Source organism: Pongo pygmaeus, chromosome 7 (genome assembly GCF_028885625.2).
Source record: "Pongo pygmaeus isolate AG05252 chromosome 7, NHGRI_mPonPyg2-v2.0_pri, whole genome shotgun sequence".
Classification (NCBI taxonomy): Eukaryota; Metazoa; Chordata; class Mammalia; order Primates; family Hominidae; genus Pongo; species Pongo pygmaeus.
In genome coordinates, this window is record NC_072380.2 from 85,242,458 (window position 1) to 85,262,897 (window position 20,440).

Here is a 20,440-nt window from a genome sequence, read left to right on the forward strand (position 1 = left end):
ACTCACTGCAACCTCCGCCTCCTGAGTTCAAGCCATTCTCATACTTCAGCCTCCTAAGTAGCTGGGATTATAGGAGCCACCTCCATACCTGGCTAATTTTTTGTATTTTTAGTAGAGATGGGGTTTTGCCATGTTGGCCAGGCTGGTCTCGAACTCCTGACTTCAGGTGATGCTTCTACCTCGGCCTCCCAAAGTGCTGGGATTACAGGCATTAGCCACCGTGCCTGGCCATCATCTTCCTTTCTTTTTCTCCATGTGTATTCCTCTTTCTGTAGAACCTTGTCAAAGCTTCTCTGAAAGCCAAATAAGACTACATTCCCCAAGTGCCTATTACTCCCTCAGAAAGCTTAAATAAAATGATCAAGACTTTTCTCCCCCTCTTGCAGAAACCATGTTATCTGGCCCCCAAAGGGGTTTTTTTTTTTCTTTTGAGACATTTACTGGACTAGTTCCTGAAGTACTAGCAAGATGATATGGGCTGTGTCATTTGATAAATAGAATTTTATATACTATGTAACCCAGGGGAAAAAAAGATATGAATAAAAAAGATAATAGTACTTTTTCTTTCTGGGTAACAGGTTTCCAGGTGAGTTGTTTTCTTGTTTTGTGCATTTCTGTATTTTCCAAATTTTCTGCAACAAACATATATTTTGTAGTCAAGAAAAGAAAATCTTTTATAAAGGAAATGTGGCTACACCCTGGATGGCAGTGTCGTCTGAAGCCTTGGGTAACATCACCTGGTGGGGATGGGTGGGACGACTGCTCACATTCTTTTGACATACATTATTAAGTGGCATCATGATAGCCATTTGAGTTTATGAAGACAGGCAAGACACACTCTGCCCTCGAGGAGCCTTGAGTAGATGGAGGGAGAAGCCTTGCTCACTCTGCTGGTGTTTATGTGGGGCCTACCCTGCAAAGCACACTGCTTCTCATAAGACCTCATTTCTCTGAGGCAGAAAAACATCATGTTTTGACGTATGGGCTCTGGATCCGGATGACCTGGGTTCAAATCTCACTACACCAGTTATTAGTGCTGTGACTTTGGACAAGTTACCCAACCTGTCTGTGCCTTGCTTACATCGTATGTAAAATGAGACCAAAATGAGGAATAACATCAGCGGGTTGTGGGATCCAATAACTGTGAAGTGCTTGGGAGAGTGCCTGGTATGGAGTAAATGTTAAGTGTTAAAAACTTGACCCTCCTTCACTGCTCACCCAGGGCTGCAGCCAAATTCTGCTAAGTCAAGTCCATTTGAATACTGGCTCCAGTCAGGCCCCACTTATTTTTATTTCTTCAAAGCCAAAGGCGATGTCTCAGACTGTTCTGGTTCCTGTAAAGCCTCAACTCTCTAAATCATCGTAGACTCTGGCATCTTTCCTTTGGGTGAGTTTGGAGCCCTTATTTTCAAGCATGGTGCCTCTTTCCCTCCAGATATGATGTCATCAGACTGGCTAGTTTGTTTCCTAGACTCTCCATAAATCTAGGAGAAGACACCAGCCCATATAGGCTATTCAATGTTTGTCCTGCTTCACTTGGGTTAATATTACCCTCTCCTTAAGCTGCCAATCAATGATCTAAGGCAACTACTGTTCTATGATCTTAGAAAATGCAAATTCTAGGAACCCAGTTGGAGAATTAGAGATTGGGGTGTTATCCACCTCATAAGCAAGTTTTCCAAGAAGTTCTTCCAGGGCAGGGTAACTTGGATCTGTTCCCCTACTCTACGTTTCCCCATCCCTGGTAAGGCACAGCCAGTGGAGAATTTTCCATCCCTTTTTTAGAGGAGGTGGGAAGGGAGCTGTGATGCTCCCTTGGTGTTGAAACTCATGCCATCGTCATAAGGAGATTTCCTGAGATCATTCTAGAACAGATGTCTTTGACAGTTTAGTAATTGTATAGATTCAATAACATTTTAGTTTTTACATGAGAAAAAAAGTCTTTTTACTTAGAAAAAGAAATGCCAGTATTTCATCTCTTAGCCACATAATAACAATAATAATAATGCATATATCAAGATGAAAAAATCAGAAGGAATAGAAGTAAAGCATGTTTAGTTACACTGACTCAGTTACATTTTCCATTCACATTGAATGTAATATCAGTCAAAAAAGGCTTTAGGCAGCAAAAACAGGTAAAATAATGGGTAAGAAGGAAAAGAGGGCCAGGCACCCTGGCTCACACCTATAATCCCAGCATGTTGGGAGGCCAAGGCAGGCAGATTGCTTGAGCCTAGGAATTGGAGACCAGCTTGGGCAACATGGGGAAACTTTGTCACCACAAAAAATAGCCAGGCTTGGCAGCACACGTCTGTAGTCCCAGCTACTCAGGGAGCTGAGGTAGGAGGATGGACTTGAGCCTGTGAAGCAGAGGTGTGGAGGTTGCAGTGAGCTGAGATCACGCCACTGCACTCCAGCCTAGGCGACAGAATCAGATCCCATCTCAAAAAGAAAAAAAAAAGAGAGAGAAGAAGAGAGTCTAAGAGGCAGAATGGTTCTATGAGTGTAGAGTAACTGGGGGTTCTAAATGCTGAAACCTGATTTATCTAGGAATAAGTAATAGCCATAAATTGGCAAATATATGTGGCAATTGGCAATCTGAAATCAGGCACTTCAGATCTCAGCTCTGCTCATTGGTGTTAGCTTGAGTAATGGAAACCCTTGGAAAGCCTTAGCTGTTCTGTCTGTAAAAATGCTAGTATAGGTCACCAGGTTCTTTTCCCAAATGCTTGAGGCAGTTGAGTCTCAGTACTCAGGACTTCCTGGATCTTAGAAAGGGAATACAGTCTATGTACCTTATTTGGGGTGTCCCCCTCTCCTCAGCAGGGTCTGGAGCAGATCCTTGCAAAATATATTAATATTTTTGAGGCAAAATATAAACAAAGATTATCAATATCCTTCTATCAGTGCAAGTCAGGTAAGATTTTTGCCACCAAATAAGCTATGAAAAAGCTTTAAAATGTTAGCACTTTTTAGATTGGGATTGTCATATGGGTTTGTGGACCTGACCTGCCTTTCTTAACAATTGTTAGGATGGCTGGGCGTGGTAGCTCACACCTGTAATCCTAACACTTTGGGAGGCCAAGGCAGGTGGATCACTTGAGGTCAGGAGATTGAAACCAGCCTGGCCAACATGGTGAAACCTTGTTTCTACTAAAATTACAAAATAATTAGCCGGGCATGGTGGCAGGTGCCTGTAATCCCAGCTACTCAGGAAGCTGGGGTAGGAGAATCGCTTGAACCTGGGAGGCGGGAGTTGCAATGAGCCAAGATCACACCACTGTACTCCAGCCTGGGTGATAGAGTGAATGAGACTCCATCTCAAACAAACAAACAAACAAAAAAAAAAAAATTGTTGGGAGGATTAAGTGAGACAAAGTATTAAGCATCTGGCACATGGTGTGAGTTGAATAAAATGTATTTATGATTTAATATTAATGAATACAAATTATAATGATATGTTGTCATAAAATTGTGATGTAAATATTTAATCAAATAAAATATTCTCCGCTGTCCACCAGTGCTAAGAGCCAACCAACAGCACATTTGCTACCTAAATGTCTACCACATGCCAGGTGCAGTGCTCTGGGCTTGCCAGGCATAGCCTCCTTCTGTCAACTCCACAGTCCCACACAGTGGTTTCATCTCCCCTACCCCCACTTTTTTTTGGGACAGGGTCTTACTCTGTGGCCCAGGCTGAAGTGCAGTGGCATGATCACAACTCACTGCAGTCTCCACCTCCTGGGCTCAGGTGATCCTCCCACCTCAGCCTTCTGGGTAGCTGGGACTACAGGTGCACCACCACACCCAGCTAATTTTTGTCTTTTTAGTAGAAACAGGGTTTCGCCATGTTGGCCAGGCTGGTCTCAAACTCCTGAGCTCAGGCAATCCATCTGCCTTGGCCTCCCACTGTGCTAGGATTATAGGCATGAGTCACTGCTGCCTGGCAGTATCATTCCCCTTTAATGAGGTACTTTAGGCCCCACGAGGGTGACTTCTCCAAAGTCACAGAGCCAAATGGCACCAGGGTAAAGGCTGAACCCAGGATTCTGACTTTAGAGGCAAAATTGAGGCATTCGGGTTACTTCTGGGATTAAAAAAAAAAATCACAAATAAAAAACAAATATTTGAGACTTAGACTCTGTGAGAGGGAAGGCTGCATTCCAGGAGCTGCCCCAAACCAGCTTCCAGCTGCCAGGTCAGCTCTGAGCCCGGGAGGCAGGCGGTGGCCGCCCTGCCCAGGAGCCATAGTCGGCATGGTTGTGGCATGGGTCCAGGGCTGAGCAGGCTGGGCCTCTCGGCTCCGGGTCCTCTGCTCTCACCCTCGGAGGGGCAGGGTCAGTCCCACCAAGTGGCCACCTTCCAACTGTCTTTATTTTCCTCCTCCCTTCGCAAGAAACTTCAGACACAGAATTTCTCAACACGGAGCTTTTCAGTCCCGCACCTGCTTCCTTCTAGGCCTGCAAAGTCCTCTGTTGACTCTGCCACAGGGTATTGAGGGCTTCAGAATATGCTCCTTTTAAAATTCAATCTGACACCATCTCCTTTTCCCCTATTCACAGCTCTTCTCTGGGGCACACACGTACAGTGATTTCTGAGAGCTTCACAAGACAGCAGGTTGTCCCACCACTTCCATACTTACCCACTAAATCCCCACTCCAAAACCATAGGCTGTTTGTCTCACTATTCTACTGCCTAGACTGAAAATAAGCAATTTCTTTTTGACCAAATAAAGACTGAGGGTTTTCCAATTCCTGGGAGCACTGTTAGGTCTCACTAGAAAGCAAGTTCTTCTCGAGACATTCGCCTTGTCTCTCTTCATCCCTCTTACGTGCCTGAATCTCTCCAGATCTGGCTGCCTCCAGCATCTGTCCTGGTCACCATTTTGGCCTCAAGCCTAGCACAGGGCCTGGCACAAGCAGGTGATGCCCACAGTAACTGCTAGACTGTGACATTGGGCTTCCCTCCTACAGCCTGCCTCTCCCTCCTCCAGCAGGCCTCTTCCTCATTCTCCAGGCCCAGCCTAGCCCATTACTTCCTCAGGGGAGTCTTCCTTGAATTCCTTGGGTCTTTTAAGTGCTCCCTTCCAGGTCAGCTCCTGGATCACCTATTTCAGTCCTAAGTGTGTCAAACAGGGGTTTGCACAGGTTGCCCAGCTAGAGTAGAAAGTCCTAGAGAGCAGAGACTGCATCTTCGTCACTTCTCTATCCCTGCGCTTACCACAGATCAGGGGACATTAACTGGGTCACAGGAATTCCATAATTACCTTTAAAACATATGCAAGCCCCTCATGAGAGAGAGGTTTTGCTTGAGTTATGCAGGGAAATGAGGCCGACAGTTTAGGATGCTGTGAGGCGGGGCTAGAGACACCTGGCTCAAGGGCACTGCATTTCCTAAATAGCTGACTCTTCCATCTTACTTTAGTAGTAAAATACTCTGACCTTAGAGCCAGAAAGGGATAGAAGCTTATCAAAAAGCTTTATCAAAAAGAATATCAATATTCACAGGTAAATCATTAGCTTTCAACCAGGGTCAAAAAATCCTAATGCTTTCAACTGTGTTCTTTCAGCATTGGGCCTGGCCACGGGCTGAAGCCCTCTTCAAACAGCTCAGAGGCAGGAGGGGTGCTCCCAGCCACTGGGTATCCGGTTGCCCAGGGAATGGCATAGCCCCCAAAAATGCTGAGGATCCCACACGTCGGGATCCTTCAGCTTGAACCCTACTATCTGCGTGGCTTTGGGGATGATGTGATCAATAGGAGCAGGGCGACTTCCACTTCCACGGCTGGCTTCTCTCGGGTACACCTTGTTCCTCAGGGCTGTACTCATCATTTGTTCCTTTATCTTTTAATTCAATTCAACCAGCTTTTATTGAGCCCTTACGGGGACGAGGAACTGTGAGAAACTGTGGGAAATTTAAAGTTGAAAAAGACTGACCCTAAAGGAAAACCAGCAAGCTTACAATATAATAGGGACCTCGAGATAAAATCCTTGTCATGCTGTATAGAGAAAATTAAATTCCAAGAACATACTGTACACCTCCTAGGAGAAAGAGGCTGTGCTACATTTTGGGGTCCAAAGATGAGGACACCTTCAGATTTTTAAGACCTTGCTCTCCAGAAGAAAGTATTAATACTTTCCCAGAGACCGCCCTTGGCACAAAGTGGGAAGATTACACAATCCTGCCCTCATCACCCCTCACCAGCCCCAAAGATCCCCGAGGGTTAACAGAATGAAGGTGGTGGAGCCTGGCCCAGGGGCATGCCCGTTATCTGTCAGTGCCATCTCTGCCGGCCAGAGGTGGCCCTATCCAGCTGGAGTTCCTGAGTCGGAGATTTCCTCGCCCTCCCGGCTCCCTTCCATCCCGCTGGAGAACAGCGGGATCCAGCCCTTCCATCCGTGCTCTGGTCTGTCTTGGGGGTGGGGGGACACTTCGATGTCTAGGAGGGGACTGGGAGACCCTAGGATGAACGGAACCGGGCGTACCTGGGTGGCGGTGGTGGGGATGGGTGGGGATAAAGGGGCTGACACGCAAGGAGGGAAGGGGCTGGAGGACACTTGGCCCAGGGGCTGAGGTCCTCGGCACAGCGCCCTGCCCTGTGCCCGTTGGTTACAGGCGAACGGCCGGCGCCCCACCCTCGGCCTGGCCACCCACCTGGGCACGCCCTGTCGTAGTCGAAGCAGCAGTCCCCGGTGAGGCGACAGGTTTGGTCGCAGAAACACGTCCCGTAGACCCTGTCCAGCCTCCAGCCGCGGGCGAAGCAGGCGGGGTCCCGGCCGGGACAGCAGCGCCCGGCCTCGGCGCAGCCGGCCTGGGCCCCGGGCCACAGCCGCGCCAGCGCGCACAGCGCCATCCACAGGATCCTCATGGCCAGGGCTCCGGCGGCGCCTGCGACGCGACAGACCCCCGGGGCAAGCGCTCTGCTCCTCGCCTGGCCGCGGCCCGGGAGCTGCCCGAGCGGCCGGCGAGGCACAGCCCGGCCCTGCCCCGCGCCCGGCCCCCGCCCTCCGCGCCGCCCCTCCCCAGCCCTGGCGGCGCGCCCGTCGAGGCCCGGGCGGGTGGCGGGGCTGCCCTGCCCAGGTGGGGAGGGTGCAGCAGTTCCCGAGAGGCGCCCGCAATCGACGGTCCCGGCGCCACCCACTCCCCGCTGCCAGCTCGCGCCCCAGCTCCAGCCGGGGGACCTCCGGGGCACGGGAGTGGAAAAGCAGGTGCTGGCGGGGCGGGGGTCGGGGTGGGGTGCCGGGGCGTAGCCTGGAGCCCGGCCGGGGAGGCCACATTTCCTGGCTCTAAACTGTACTTCTAACGCCTGGGGACATATTAGCGAGCGGGCATTTTCACTCTAAAGCCATGGGACCGAGAGCACTCGATGTGCACCAAACGTGTCTCAGCAGCACTCTGAGCGGGCCACCCCGCCTTCGCCCGGGAAAGCTCATTCAAATACAGAGTGGACACCAGCTCGCCCACCCTCTCAGTCCCCGCAGGCCGCAGAGAACCGAGGAGATAAGTCCAAAGCAGCATCCTTTATTTCTGCTGCATTTTATAATGGGACTCTTCTGCCCCAGGAAAATGCCACTTCGCTTCACGAGGAGGCAATTCGTGAATGGTGGGAAGAATAAACAAAATAACGGGGCTTTGTTTTCTGATAAACCAATTTCTCCCCCTAAAAACTCTGTGTACTGATGTTTTAGAACTTTCACTTTAATAAAATTCTTGCCTAACTTTTAATATATATATTTTCTTCTCCCTTTCTCTCCAAATGTGTTACGTTTTCTGCACCACTCTTTTTGTTCACCAAAATTTATTCTGGAATTTTCATTTTATGTTCTTAAATCATTTAACCTAATATGGTTTTTATGTGAAAGCAGGAATATAACGTTTTTTGCATCTGCGAACCTAAGAAATCAAATTAATTTCATAGACTTTCTTCCTTTCTCATATAAGGATTTACAGAGGAATTTTCTTTACTCATCAGAGAGAAAAGTTAACAAAAGTAGAAATGAAAAACTTGACTACAAAAGTAGTAAAACAATACAGTAATCAACCATAAAAAACACATTGTGAAATGAAAAAGATTTAATACATTATAAGAATTTTATCTTATAAACTCTAACCACAAAGTTTGACCAGTGGAGACTGTAATCTTATTTCATCTTCCAAGAAAAACACACTCTAAAGTCAAAAAGAAATTTTTTCTTTGTGAGCTTATACAAATAAATTCTCAACGTGGAGATTTTTTTCCCTCTTTAGGTAAGTCTCTCTTACTTTTGTAGTCTAAATAAATAACATATACATATATTTATATATGTATATCTTTAGTTTTTGTAGCTGAAACTAAATAACTTTGCCAGCAAATTATACCCTCTGCCTTTTCCCATGTTACAGATTTTATTAGCAGCTTTGTATTAACTCATTCATGTAATTTATACCCACGCCTTCTCTGAGGCTGTCTGCTTTATAGAACGCCTTTAGGCAGATACTTTTTTTGTAATGCCATAAGAATCTGGAACAGCTCCAGAAAGATGTAAAGGAAAATGATCCGCTGACAAGTTCACTTTCAGGAATAAAACATGAAACGAAGTGATAACAGAAAGGAGAAGAGGAGGTCTGGTTTAAGAGAATTAAAAGTATAATGCCAAATGCCTGCTCAAATGCCATTTTTTTCAGCCCGCTCCCCACCCCCACCAGCCCTTTTCCTTATAGACAAAACCAAAATTGAAAATCGAAAACAAAAAGTTAGGGGGTCTGTGCTCATGAGATTTAGGTTCCAGAATTATAAAATTTGGGTCTAGTTCTGATTCTATGATTTCTGACAAATCTCAGTGCCCTCAACTCAAACATAGAATACTAAATCTTTTCAGATTGTTGTGAGATGCCCATAGAGACGAGGCGATGTTAGTGGGGACTAAATATCTATTAATGTCCTAATGTCCACCCCACTCCCACTCCACAATTTAAGCCTAAACCAAGTAAAGACAAGTGCAGTTTTGGTTGTGTGCAAAATAGGGGAAAGCAAAAAGGTTTTATTGCTTAAAAAAAAAGAAAGAAAGAAAGGAAAAGAAAACCACAAATGATTACTACTTTAACAGCACAGATAAAAAGGAGTTTGTCTCTGGTAAGTAACATTAAAAGAAACAATCTCAAGTTAAAGCTTGTACTGTCTTGAAAATATGAAGATAAGCCTCCTGCAGCAGGCTCTAGCAAAGGAAGCAGTTCCTGCAGGAATGGGCAAAGTCTGAGGACCCTGACATTTAAAGCAATGGAGTTGACATCCTTACTGGAAACTGGATGCAGTCAACTGTAACAATTAGTGGCTTTGTTTTCCTTGCCCTGGAGATGTTTGGAGAGCAGAAATCATCCCAGTGATCAGGTGGATGACTATAGGAAGTAATAAAATGTACCTTAGAAGACACTCTTTCTTCTGAAGTGTTGTCTTTGGAAGCTGTCCAGGATTGGTAAAATTACAGGGGCAGGTTGCGGGGGTGAGGGTGGGGAGAGAATGGAGACCTACCTATTCATCATTCTAGAACATAGTAATTTATTTATTTATTTATTTGAGACAGGGTCTTGCTGTGTCACCCAGGCTGGAGTGCGCTGGCACAATCATAGCTCACTGCAGCATCAAACTCCTAGACTCAAGTGATCCTCCCACCTCAGCCTCCCAAGTAGCTAGGACCACAGGCACATCCTGCCACACCCAGCTGATTATTTTTTGGAGACACTAGGTCTTGCTATGTTGCCCAGGCTGGTCTCAAACTCTTGGTCTCAAGCGATTCACTTGTCTTGGCTTCTCAAAGCACTGAAATCACAGGTGTGAGCCATCACACCTGGCCAGAATATAGTAATTTAAGAAAACATCCACATATATGATCTCATTTGATGCTGCATAATTATTAGGAAAATATTAGCATTCTCATTTCGCAGATGACAGAGAGATTAGACATGTAGCTAATTAGTGACAAAACAGGACTAGAACTGAAATTATTCTTTCCAAAACACTGCAACGTTCTTCCCCTTACATAAAGCTTTTTATGAGGGGTTGGGAAAGATTGGAATAGAAAGTAAAGACAAGTAAGATTAAGTACTGTACTAAATTCTGTAACTATAATAGTGTATGTGGAAATCAAAATACAAACACTTTCCAGAAAGGTTTGGGTACATTTAAAATGTAAGTTTTACTTTTTTTTTTTTTTTTTGAGACAGAGTCTCACTCTGTCACCCAGGCTGGAGTGCAGTAGTGCAGTGGCTGGATCTCAGCTCACTGCATCCTCCACCTCCTGGGTTCAAGCTATTCTTGTGCCTTAACCTCCAGAGTAGCTGGGATTACAGGCAAGAGCCACCAGGCCCAGCTAATTTTTGTATTTTTAGTAGAGACAGGATTTCACTATGTTGGCCAGGCTGGCCTCTTAACTCCTGACCTCACGTGATCTGCCTGCCTCAGCCTCTCAGTGTGCTGGGATCACAGGCATGAGCCACCACGCCTAGCCTATGTTTTATCTGTGTAAGATGAATAAAAAGTTTTTAAAAGCAACCAGGATGCTATGAGGGCTGTAGAGGGAATATTTTGAGGTTGACAAATAAGGTAGTTGATTCTTACACAGTTTGGGGACATTTGTCAGAGGCAGGATACTGCATGGATAGAGAGAGAGAGAATATTTCATTGGATATTAGCCACTTTTGCTTATAAGATGCACCAGTATTTTATTTGACACTAACACAGAAAAAAAAACAAAAAACAAAAAAAGAACCCTGCCTGCCAACTACACTGTGATGCATACTTATACGTGATTGTAGGACGGATTTCAATTTCAGAGATGTTTAAATTTGGAAGCATGTGCATCCCTGAACCAATGAAAAAAGGGAACGAGATATCATTTTCATCATTTTACATTTTATAACACGCTTTTTTGGCAATCCTATGAAGTTGTTGTTAACTTACTTGTTTTGCTGGAGGGGAGGTTAAAAGGAGCTAAATGACCTGGGCAGTGTCCCACGGGCTCAAGCCCAGCTCTCTCTGGAGAGCTAGCGCTGTTCATATGGTTGCATTCATTCTCTTCCTGAGGGTGTGATGTCATTCCACGTTGAGGGTCAAACATGGGTAAAAATGGTTCTTCCCTAAGGAGGCCAAAATCCAGTGGAGGAGCTGGACATGTAAGCAGTCACCGCAGCAGGTGGTGATAAGTATTACCATTAAAGGGAAGGGGGAGGGATGTCTGAGATCCTGACACTGGATCGGGGCAGACAAGGAGGATTTTGAATTTGGATTATAAAGATCAGGATTCGTCCCTTTACGTTCTCCCTGGAAAATGCAGATTCAGCCACCAGGAAATCTCCAATAACTTTTGGAAAGATACTGCCTGTATAGGCTAGTACCTGCATTTATTTAATAATGCCAAAATGTGCAGACAAGTATCCAAAGATGCTTGTTTAAGGTGGTATGCATCACTCACTTTGAGTAATTCTCCTATCACCTTATAGAAAGCAATCAAGTACATCACCACTAAGGTTTATGCTGCCATTTCTATGCCCTTGACCCTGTCAATGAATTTATTTTACCACTTCCATATCCAGTGTACATTTTTTTCATTGACAGAGGAAAGAAGAGAAAAATTGATGACCCTGTCAATGAAAAAAATGTAAATTGGTTATGGAAGTGGTAAAAATAAATTCAATCAGTTTTTCCCTTCTTTTTCTAACAGACTTTTTAGATTTTCCTTTCCAGAGGAAGCACCTTTTCCCTCCATTATTAGACTGCACCCCTAGTTCTAGGGATGAGCTTTGAGGGTTGATCTTATTCTCAGTCTACGAACCCATCACTCAGAGGCTGGTCCAATCAGAGCCCCAGGGATCAGGGACATTTGTTCAATAGATGACTTGGTTTCATCTCTTCACATACTAGGGGAGAATGGGGATGCGTTTGGCCATGTGAAGCCAGCCTGAGATCTTAGGCGACAAGCCAGGGAAGAGAGAGCCAGGAAATCACAGGGGATTTGCTTGACAGTAGAAGTCGAACTTCCCCCTTCTCAATCCTCTGCCCTATTAAATCCTTTTTATAATTTATGCCATTTTCAATTGCAGTTTCCGTGGCTTTAAACAAAAGCACTCAACAGAGGAGATATGGAAAGTGAAAAGAGCTCAAGTTTTAAAGAGAAAAGTAGATTTGAACTGTGGCTCTATCACTAGCAACATGAAATAAATTATTGTAAACTCAAGCCTCAGCTTCTTGATCTGTAAAAATGGAGATAAATAAGAAAAGCATTTAATTATACAATTTATACACGTCTAGTATAGTTCCTCCTCTATAAAAATGAGCTGGTAATTAATAATTATTCTATTTTAGCCCTGGACTTTAACACAAAAGACATGCTTTAATGATGACTAATTTTTTTTCCATTAACTAGTGTGTCAGGCTACATGGTGCAATAAGTGGGAATCTAAAGCCTTGGCTTCAATCCTGCCAATGAGTGATCTGGGGCAGTTCATTTAGACTCTCTGAGCCTCAATTTCTCTTATATAATTTGATAATGGAGCCAAGAAAATCTCCAAGAACCCTGTTAGCTCAAAAATTGTAATATTCAATTTAAGTAACAGTGTAAGCCACAAGAGAGTGGTCTCACGTGTGATCTCTTTGACCTGAATGGTAGATGCAAGTAACACAACTGCAGAAGTGACGTTGCAACGTCTCTCCAAGTACAGCTAATTTGGAGACAGACATTTATGTCCACAGGTTAATTACAAGTTCATCATAGGTGCTTTCCTGGATGTGCATAAGTCGTGGTGATTATTGAAGCAATTACATGGTAAAAAGAAATTTTGATTTAAGAATCAGGAAATGGATATTGTAGTTTTGTGTCCGTAACTCACTAGCTGTATGACCTTAGGGAAAGTATGGAATTTCTTTGTGCTCAGAATCCCAGCTATAAAAAAGGCTTTGAGAGGCTCTATGAGATCTCCTACAAATCCAACACTGATTCTATGAATATAACCTTCTAATTCAGGGGTAGGCAAATTATGCCTATTTGTATGGTCTGTAAGCTAATTTTTTTTTACATTTTTTTTAAATGATGGGCAAAAATCAAAAAAAGAATACTATTCTGTGTCATGTGAAATTTAAATGAAATTCAAATTTCAATGTCCATAAGTAAAGTTTTATTGGAACATAACCATGCCCATTTGTTTCCATATTGTCTATGGCTGTTTTTATGCTAGAAGGGCAGAGCTGAGTAGTTGCAGCAGACAGAAACTGTAAGACCTGCAAAGCCTAAAATATTTACTACCTGGCCTTTATAGAAAATGTCTGCCAATGCCTACTGAATCTCTCCAGCTCTAAAATTCCGTGAACTAAAACATAGAGCTGGGCTAGGCACACTGGCTCACACCTGTAATCTCAGCACTTCGGGAGGCTGAGGCAGGTGGATCACTTGAAGCCAGGAGTTCGATACCAGCCTGGCCAACATGGTGAAATCCCATCTCTACCAGAAATACACAAATTAGCTGGGTGTGGTGGAGCACAACTGTAATCCCAGCTACTCGGGAGGCTTAGGCAGGAGAATCACTTGAACCCAGGAGGCGGAGGTTGCAGTGAGCTGAGATTGCACCACTGCACTCCAGCCTGGGAAACAGAGCGAGACTCTGTCTCAAAAATAAATACATAAAAAATAATAAAATTTAGAGCTGGACGCATTCAGTAGGCAAAGTGACATTAAACACTTTGTAAACTACACAGCATTCATCTATATGTAAGGGGTTCAGATAAAATGGAATTCTGAAATTAAAAAGGCGCAGCCAGAACACTCACACCCAGCAAACATTGTTTATGATGGCAAAACTACGGATAGTGCCAAGGTTAATCCTGTGCTGCTAGAAAATGCTGTGGGATTATAAGAGCGCTTACAAAAATGAAAAGGAGAAAATCATCTGGATGACATTAAAGAAGTCATCTAATTTTGCTCCTTTTATAGTAAATAGCAATCTCTGGTCCACAGCAGAGATCTTTATAGCAAATTGTTCTTTCTTCCTACATGCAAAACTCTCCTTGTGTCAGCGAAGGGCAGAGTCCTAAGAAGCCTGCCACACGACAAACCAGAGAGAAATGTGCCCCTTCAAGGGGGAGGAATGTTCTACCCCATTTAGTTCTAACAAGTAAGTGGGAAGCAAGTGCACTCACTGGCCAGCAGCAGCCCTGTGTGGGTGTGAATGCAGCTCATGGGTGCATATTATGGTTTTGACCTTGATCCTAGACATTTGCTTGAGGGAAAACATGTTCTTTGCACACTAAGCCTCCAAATACTCTCTTATTCACAATACATTTATTAACGCCTATTTAGTACCAAGAACTATATTAAATATTTAATGTATCTTATCTTGTTGGAGCTTATAAGGCAGGTGTTACCATTTATCTTCCACAGCTGAAAAAATTTGAAGTTTGATTATGTAAAATAACGTGCCCAAATTAGAGATATTCAAACCAGTTCTGCAATTTCCAGAGTCCACATTTTTTTTCTACTTAGAAAACAAATTGCATAGTTAGCAAGTGGATTTCTATGAAGATTTCATAGGCTTTTTATGATAAATACCTTGATGACAAATAGGGTGAGTTAGACAATTAAAAAAATCTAAGGCCTTAAACCTTGTGGTATTATTTTCTGTTAAGTTTCTTAAATTTTAAAATATTTAGTTAATGATAAAGAATATTGAATTGGAGATGGAAAGAACTAGGCTCTAAAGGTTTATTTATTTATTTATTTGAGACAGGGTCTCGCTCTATAGCCCAGGCTGAAGTGCAGTTGCCCTGGCTGGAGTGCAGTGGCACGATCTCAGCTCACTGCAACCTCCACCTCCCAGGCTCAAGGGAGCCTTCCACCTCAGTTTCCCAAGTAGCTGGGACTACAGATGTGTGCCACCACACCCAGCTAATTTTACATTTTTTGTAGAGACAGGGTTTTGCCATGTTGCCCAGGGTGGTTTCGAACTCCTGGGCTCAAGTGATCCTCCAGCCTTGGCCTCCCAATTTACTGGAATTACAGACATGAGCCACTGAAACTAGCCAAGGTTCTAGTTTTGTTTTTGCTACTCTCTACCTGTGCGATTAGGGCATTTACTTAAACTCTACAAGTCTGTTTTCTTCATCTGTAAGGGAGGGACAGCAAGACCTACTTTGACAATCCCACAGGGATCTCGTAAGAATCAAGTAAAATAGTATATGTGAAAGTGCTTTGAAAACATTCACTATTATTTCTTGGTTACTGTTGGGTTCCATTTTTTATATTGAAGTTTTTTATATTAAAATGTTTATATTCTAAGAAGTAAACAGAAGCATGTCTCAAAGATTTCAGTAGATGTAAATGCAGGCTTTGTACATACTATTGGCTTAAAAATATAACTTTCAAAATATGTCACCTTTCACCAAGCTTAAAAGGATAAAATTATTATCACAAAGAAAAACTATCTTCTAACTTTGCATAAGATCTTATGCCAAGAGAGTGGTACAGCCACAGTTACAAACCCTCTAGGAGTTTGCATTAAAATGCAATGTCAGATGTGGCAAAAGTTTAAATTCCATGCCCACACACCACACAGCACACATGTGCACCCACCTAGATTATAGCCACCAATATTATTTCCCACAGATTCCTGCTTTTACAGCCTTCCAAAAGTCGCAGAGGATGCAGGGCCATGGATTAGCAGTAGTCTGCCTGTCCAGCAATTTCCACGTTGTGGCTACGTGGCCACTCCGCTTTCAAATATCTGACAAATCAGAAAGACCCACCGAGTACAAATATCTCTCCTCCTCCTACAGAGAGCTGTTCTAATCAGCAGCCCATCTGCAGGCTAATGCCAGGAACAGAGTCAATATCTTCTCACCTTTTTTCCTCCTCTGAACTGTCTAGCACCAGCTGTCGTCCTCAGACCTGCTATTTCACAGCCCACGATTCAATTAATTCTATCTCAGTAAATCATTCTTTGACATGTACACACACATTCTGTCATTCCTGCATTAGTTTGCTAGGGCTGCCATAGCGAAGTACCACAAACAGGGTGACTTAAACAGAGATTGACTGCCTCACAGTAGCACAGGGAGTCTGAGATCAAGATGTTGGCGGGCTGGTTCCTTCTGAGGGCTGTGAGGGAAGAATCTGTTCCATGCTTCTCTCCTTGGCTTATAGAAGGTTGTCTTCATGTTCACATGGCAGTCTTCCTGTGTACGTGTCTCCGTGTCCAAATAGTCCCTTTTGATGAAGACAACAGTCATATTGGATTGAAGCCCTCCCAAATTTCAACTTAACTGATTACATCTGCAACAAACTTGTTTCCACATAACGTCACATGCTGAAATACTGGGCTTAACACCCAGTGTTTCAACATATGAATTTGGTGGTGGGGGGAGACACAATTCAAGCCATAACTGTTCCTCTTCTTCTTTTCTCTTCCAATTTGCTGAGACCCCTCAAGGCAATCTTTTATTCTCATTCTCTCTTCTACATGCTCTCTACCTATCCCATGAGCCTACGAATTATCCCATACAGAATGGGAACACATAAGAATGGGCATGTCTAAGAAAAAGAAGGCCACGTGCTTTGAAATTTAACTAGACCTGGGTGGAGTGTGAGCAACCCCTGAAATCACTCAGGAGGTATGGATTATCTTCAGAAGGTTTTTCTTCACTGTCCTTTATTTAAACCAGTTTGTTTTCTTTCTCTCAAGCACCATCGTTCAAGATAAATATTTCCCACATAGCATTTTCCTGTTTCAATTGTTAATATTCAAATTCTATTGCACTGTGATATATTTACATTGTCAATGTGTAGTATTTTAAGTGGCACAAAATAAATTGGAATAAAATTCCTGGCTGAGCACAGTGGCACACGCCTATAATCCCAGCACTTTGGGAGGCTGAGGCGGGAGGTTTGCTTGAGCCCAGGAGTTCAAGACCAGCCTGGGCAACATAACAAGACCCTGTCTTTACCAAAAATAATAATAAAATTTTTTTTAAAATTAGCTGGGTCTGGTGGCATGCACCTGTGGTCCCAGCTACTCAGAAGGCTGAGTCTAGGAGTTTGAGGCTGTAGTGAGCCGTGATCATGGCATTGCACTCCAGCCTGGCGACAGAGCAAGACCCTATCCCTAGGAAAAAAAACACTTGCAAAGTCCTTATGAGATGGTAACTATCTCTTCTCCCCTTCCCACCCATGTAGCTCCTCCTAAGACATCATTACAATTTTTTCTGTAAGTATTTATTGCGAACCAGTTATGTGCTGGGCACTGTGGTAGATGTGGGAGATACAGAAGAGACTCATGATGTCTGCTATAATGAGAGAGCAGACAGACATAATTAATGCTCCAAGCCTCGTAATCGTGGTATTTGTAAGATGACATGGCAGCACACAAAATGCAGAGATTAATTAAGCATCAGGTATCAGAAGTCATCAGTCCCTATCCATGCAATAAAGGACAGCATTCTCGGTGAACATAAAATCTCTTAGTAGGTTGAGTTTAAGAAACCAAGCCCGGCCTGCAGAAGAGAAAGGCATTTTAGTACACTGCGGGAAGACTGGGAGGCAGCTTGGAAGTGCAAGTGGGATACCAGGTAAAACGGTCTTTGAGCAGTCTTTCATCCAACCACGGGCCTCAGTCTACTGCTGTGGATTAGTTTGAACTTGTTAAGATCTTGGGTACGCTAAAATGATGGATGCTGTCTTTGACCTCAGGGACACGGACATTGCTCGGTGGAAATGAATGAAGTATTTCTGAACTTGCTTTAAAAATTGCAATTCAAGCCTCTTCATCAATTTACAAGTATCATTATAATCATCCAGCCAATGAATTGTTGACACACTATTTCATCTGCCCTACAGATGACTATTATAAGCTGCAATGTGGCCAGTCATCTATAGAAACTTTTCATTTTCTCTTGGTAGTTAGTTTCACATCATTTCCACTTGCACCAATTCTTGCAGTTTGTTTAGGACTGAATTATTTCATCATTTGCCACATAATCACCAAGCTAAAACCTGGATGCACTGGCAAGTCAGCTTTAGAATTATCCTTTCTGAAAGAATAGTCTCAGAATCATGATTTTCACTTAAATCACTTGTGTCATCAAAAGACAGAAAAAGTCTGCATGTTTATTGTCTATAAAGCCAAGGTTTGGTCAGGATCTTGTACACAGAGTCCTCTATTACCACTGATTTTTTAGTTTTACATCTCATTAATTAATAAGAGGTGAATATATTCATGACCCATGTTGCACCAGCCAAATCCTACCTTGCCCTGGAATGGATTTCTTTCCCCAAAATTGTGGTACAGGACCAAGAAATGTCAGAATGTTAAAGCTGAGAGAGTTAGAGGTCATCTTATCTATATTTATAAATATTATATATATAATATTTAAATATAATGTATATTTATATGTAAATATGTAAAAATATATATATATATTTATATATAAATATATAAATATATAAAAATATATTATATATAATATATAAAATATATTATATATATTTATATATAATATATAAAATATATTATATATAAATATATAAAAATATGTATAATATATATTATATATAAATATATAAAAATATGTATAATATATATTATATATAAATATATAAAAATATGTATAATATATATTATATATAAATATATAAAAATATGTATAATATATATTATATATAAATATATAAAAATATGTATAATATATATTTATATATAAATATATAAAAATATGTATAATATATATTTATATATAAATATATAAAAATATGTATAATATATATTTATATATAAATATATGTATAATATATACATATTTATACAAATATATAAATATATTTTTATATAAATACATTTATATATAAAAATATATAAATATATTTGTATATATAAATATATAGATATATTTTTATATAATTTTTAATATAATTTTTATATAATTATATATAAATATATGAATATATTTTTATATATTTATATATATATATTTTTGTATATTTATATATAAATATATTTTTATATATTTATATATAAATATATTTTTTTATATTTATATATAAATATATATTTATATATTTTTATATATATTTTATATTATATATAATATTTTTATATTTTTATATATTTTATATAAATATATTTTATATAAAATATATTTATATTATATATTTACATTTATATTATATATTATATATTTAAATATATTTCAAAATATATTTATATATAAATATATATTTATATATAAATATATATATATTTATATATAAATATATATAAATATATATATATATTTATATATAAATATATATAAATATATATTTATATTTATATATAAATATATATAAATATATATTTATATATAAATATATATTTTTATATATTTATATATAAATATATATTTATATATAAAATATATATAAATATATATAAATATATTTATATACATATATTTTTTTTGAAATAGAGTCTTGCTGTGTCACCCCGGCTGGAGTGCAGTGGCTCAATCATAGCTCACTGCAATCTTGAACTCCTGGGCTCCGGTGATCCTCTCACTTCAGCCTCCTGAGTAGCTGGGACTGCAGGCATGCACCACCATGCCCAGCTAATTTTTAAAATATTTTGTAGAGACAGGTTGCCCAAGCTGGTCTAGAACTCCTGGGATTAAGCGATCTTCCTGCCTTGGCCTCCCAAAGTTCTGGAATTACAAGCCTAAGCTACTATGCTTGGCCCACCTACATACTTTTATAGTGAGGAAACTGAGGCCAGAGAAGTTGTAAGACTGATGAGATTTTGCAGAATCCAAACCAGAATTCAGATCTACAGACTCCAGTTTTGCTTTTAATGTTTCCCATTCTATTTTTTAAATTATATTTATTTATTTATTTTATTCCTTTTTTTTTTTTTTTTTAAGGGATGAAGTCTCTCTATGTTGCCCAGGCTGGTCTCAAATTCCTGGCCTCAAGCAATCCTCCTGCCTCAGCCATATTCCCTCCGCCCCGGCTATATTTTTTAAATGGACAAATAATAATTGTACATATCTGTGGGATACATGGAGATGTTTTAGTACATATAATAGATAGTGATCAGACCTGGCTAAGTAGCATGTCCATTATCTCAAACATAATTTCTTTGTGTTGGGAACATTCAATATCCTCCCAGCTATTGGAAACTATATAGCATATTATTGTTAACTATAGTCATCCTACAGTGCTACAGAACACTAGAACTTATTTCTTCCATCTAGTTATTTTTTTTTCTCTGTTCCTGCCCTCGTCTTTCTCTCCCTGTGAGCCACATTAAGAATTTTGATCCTTATCTAAAAAGATTGCTAATCAACCAAAGGATATGAAGCTGGCTGAGCATGATGTGATTTCTACATATTTTTTTAGAACTCCCTAGTGACAAGTAGAGAGTGAATTGAAGGGAGCACTGAAGGGTTTGTCCT

At 41.2% G+C, this 20,440-nt stretch overlaps 1 protein-coding gene across 1 annotated transcript in view; it reads right to left on the bottom strand.

Moving 5' to 3' along the window:
* The window catches only part of SBSPON (somatomedin B and thrombospondin type 1 domain containing), a 32,353-nt gene extending 25,380 nt beyond the window's left edge, over nucleotides 1-6,973 (bottom strand). The window contains exon 1 of the mRNA XM_054499445.2: nucleotides 6,655-6,973. Within this exon, the coding sequence (XP_054355420.1) occupies nucleotides 6,655-6,868 (214 nt within the window). The 5' untranslated portion in view covers nucleotides 6,869-6,973. The remainder of the gene's footprint in view (nucleotides 1-6,654) is intronic.
* Nucleotides 6,974-20,440: the final 13,467 nt, after the last annotated feature.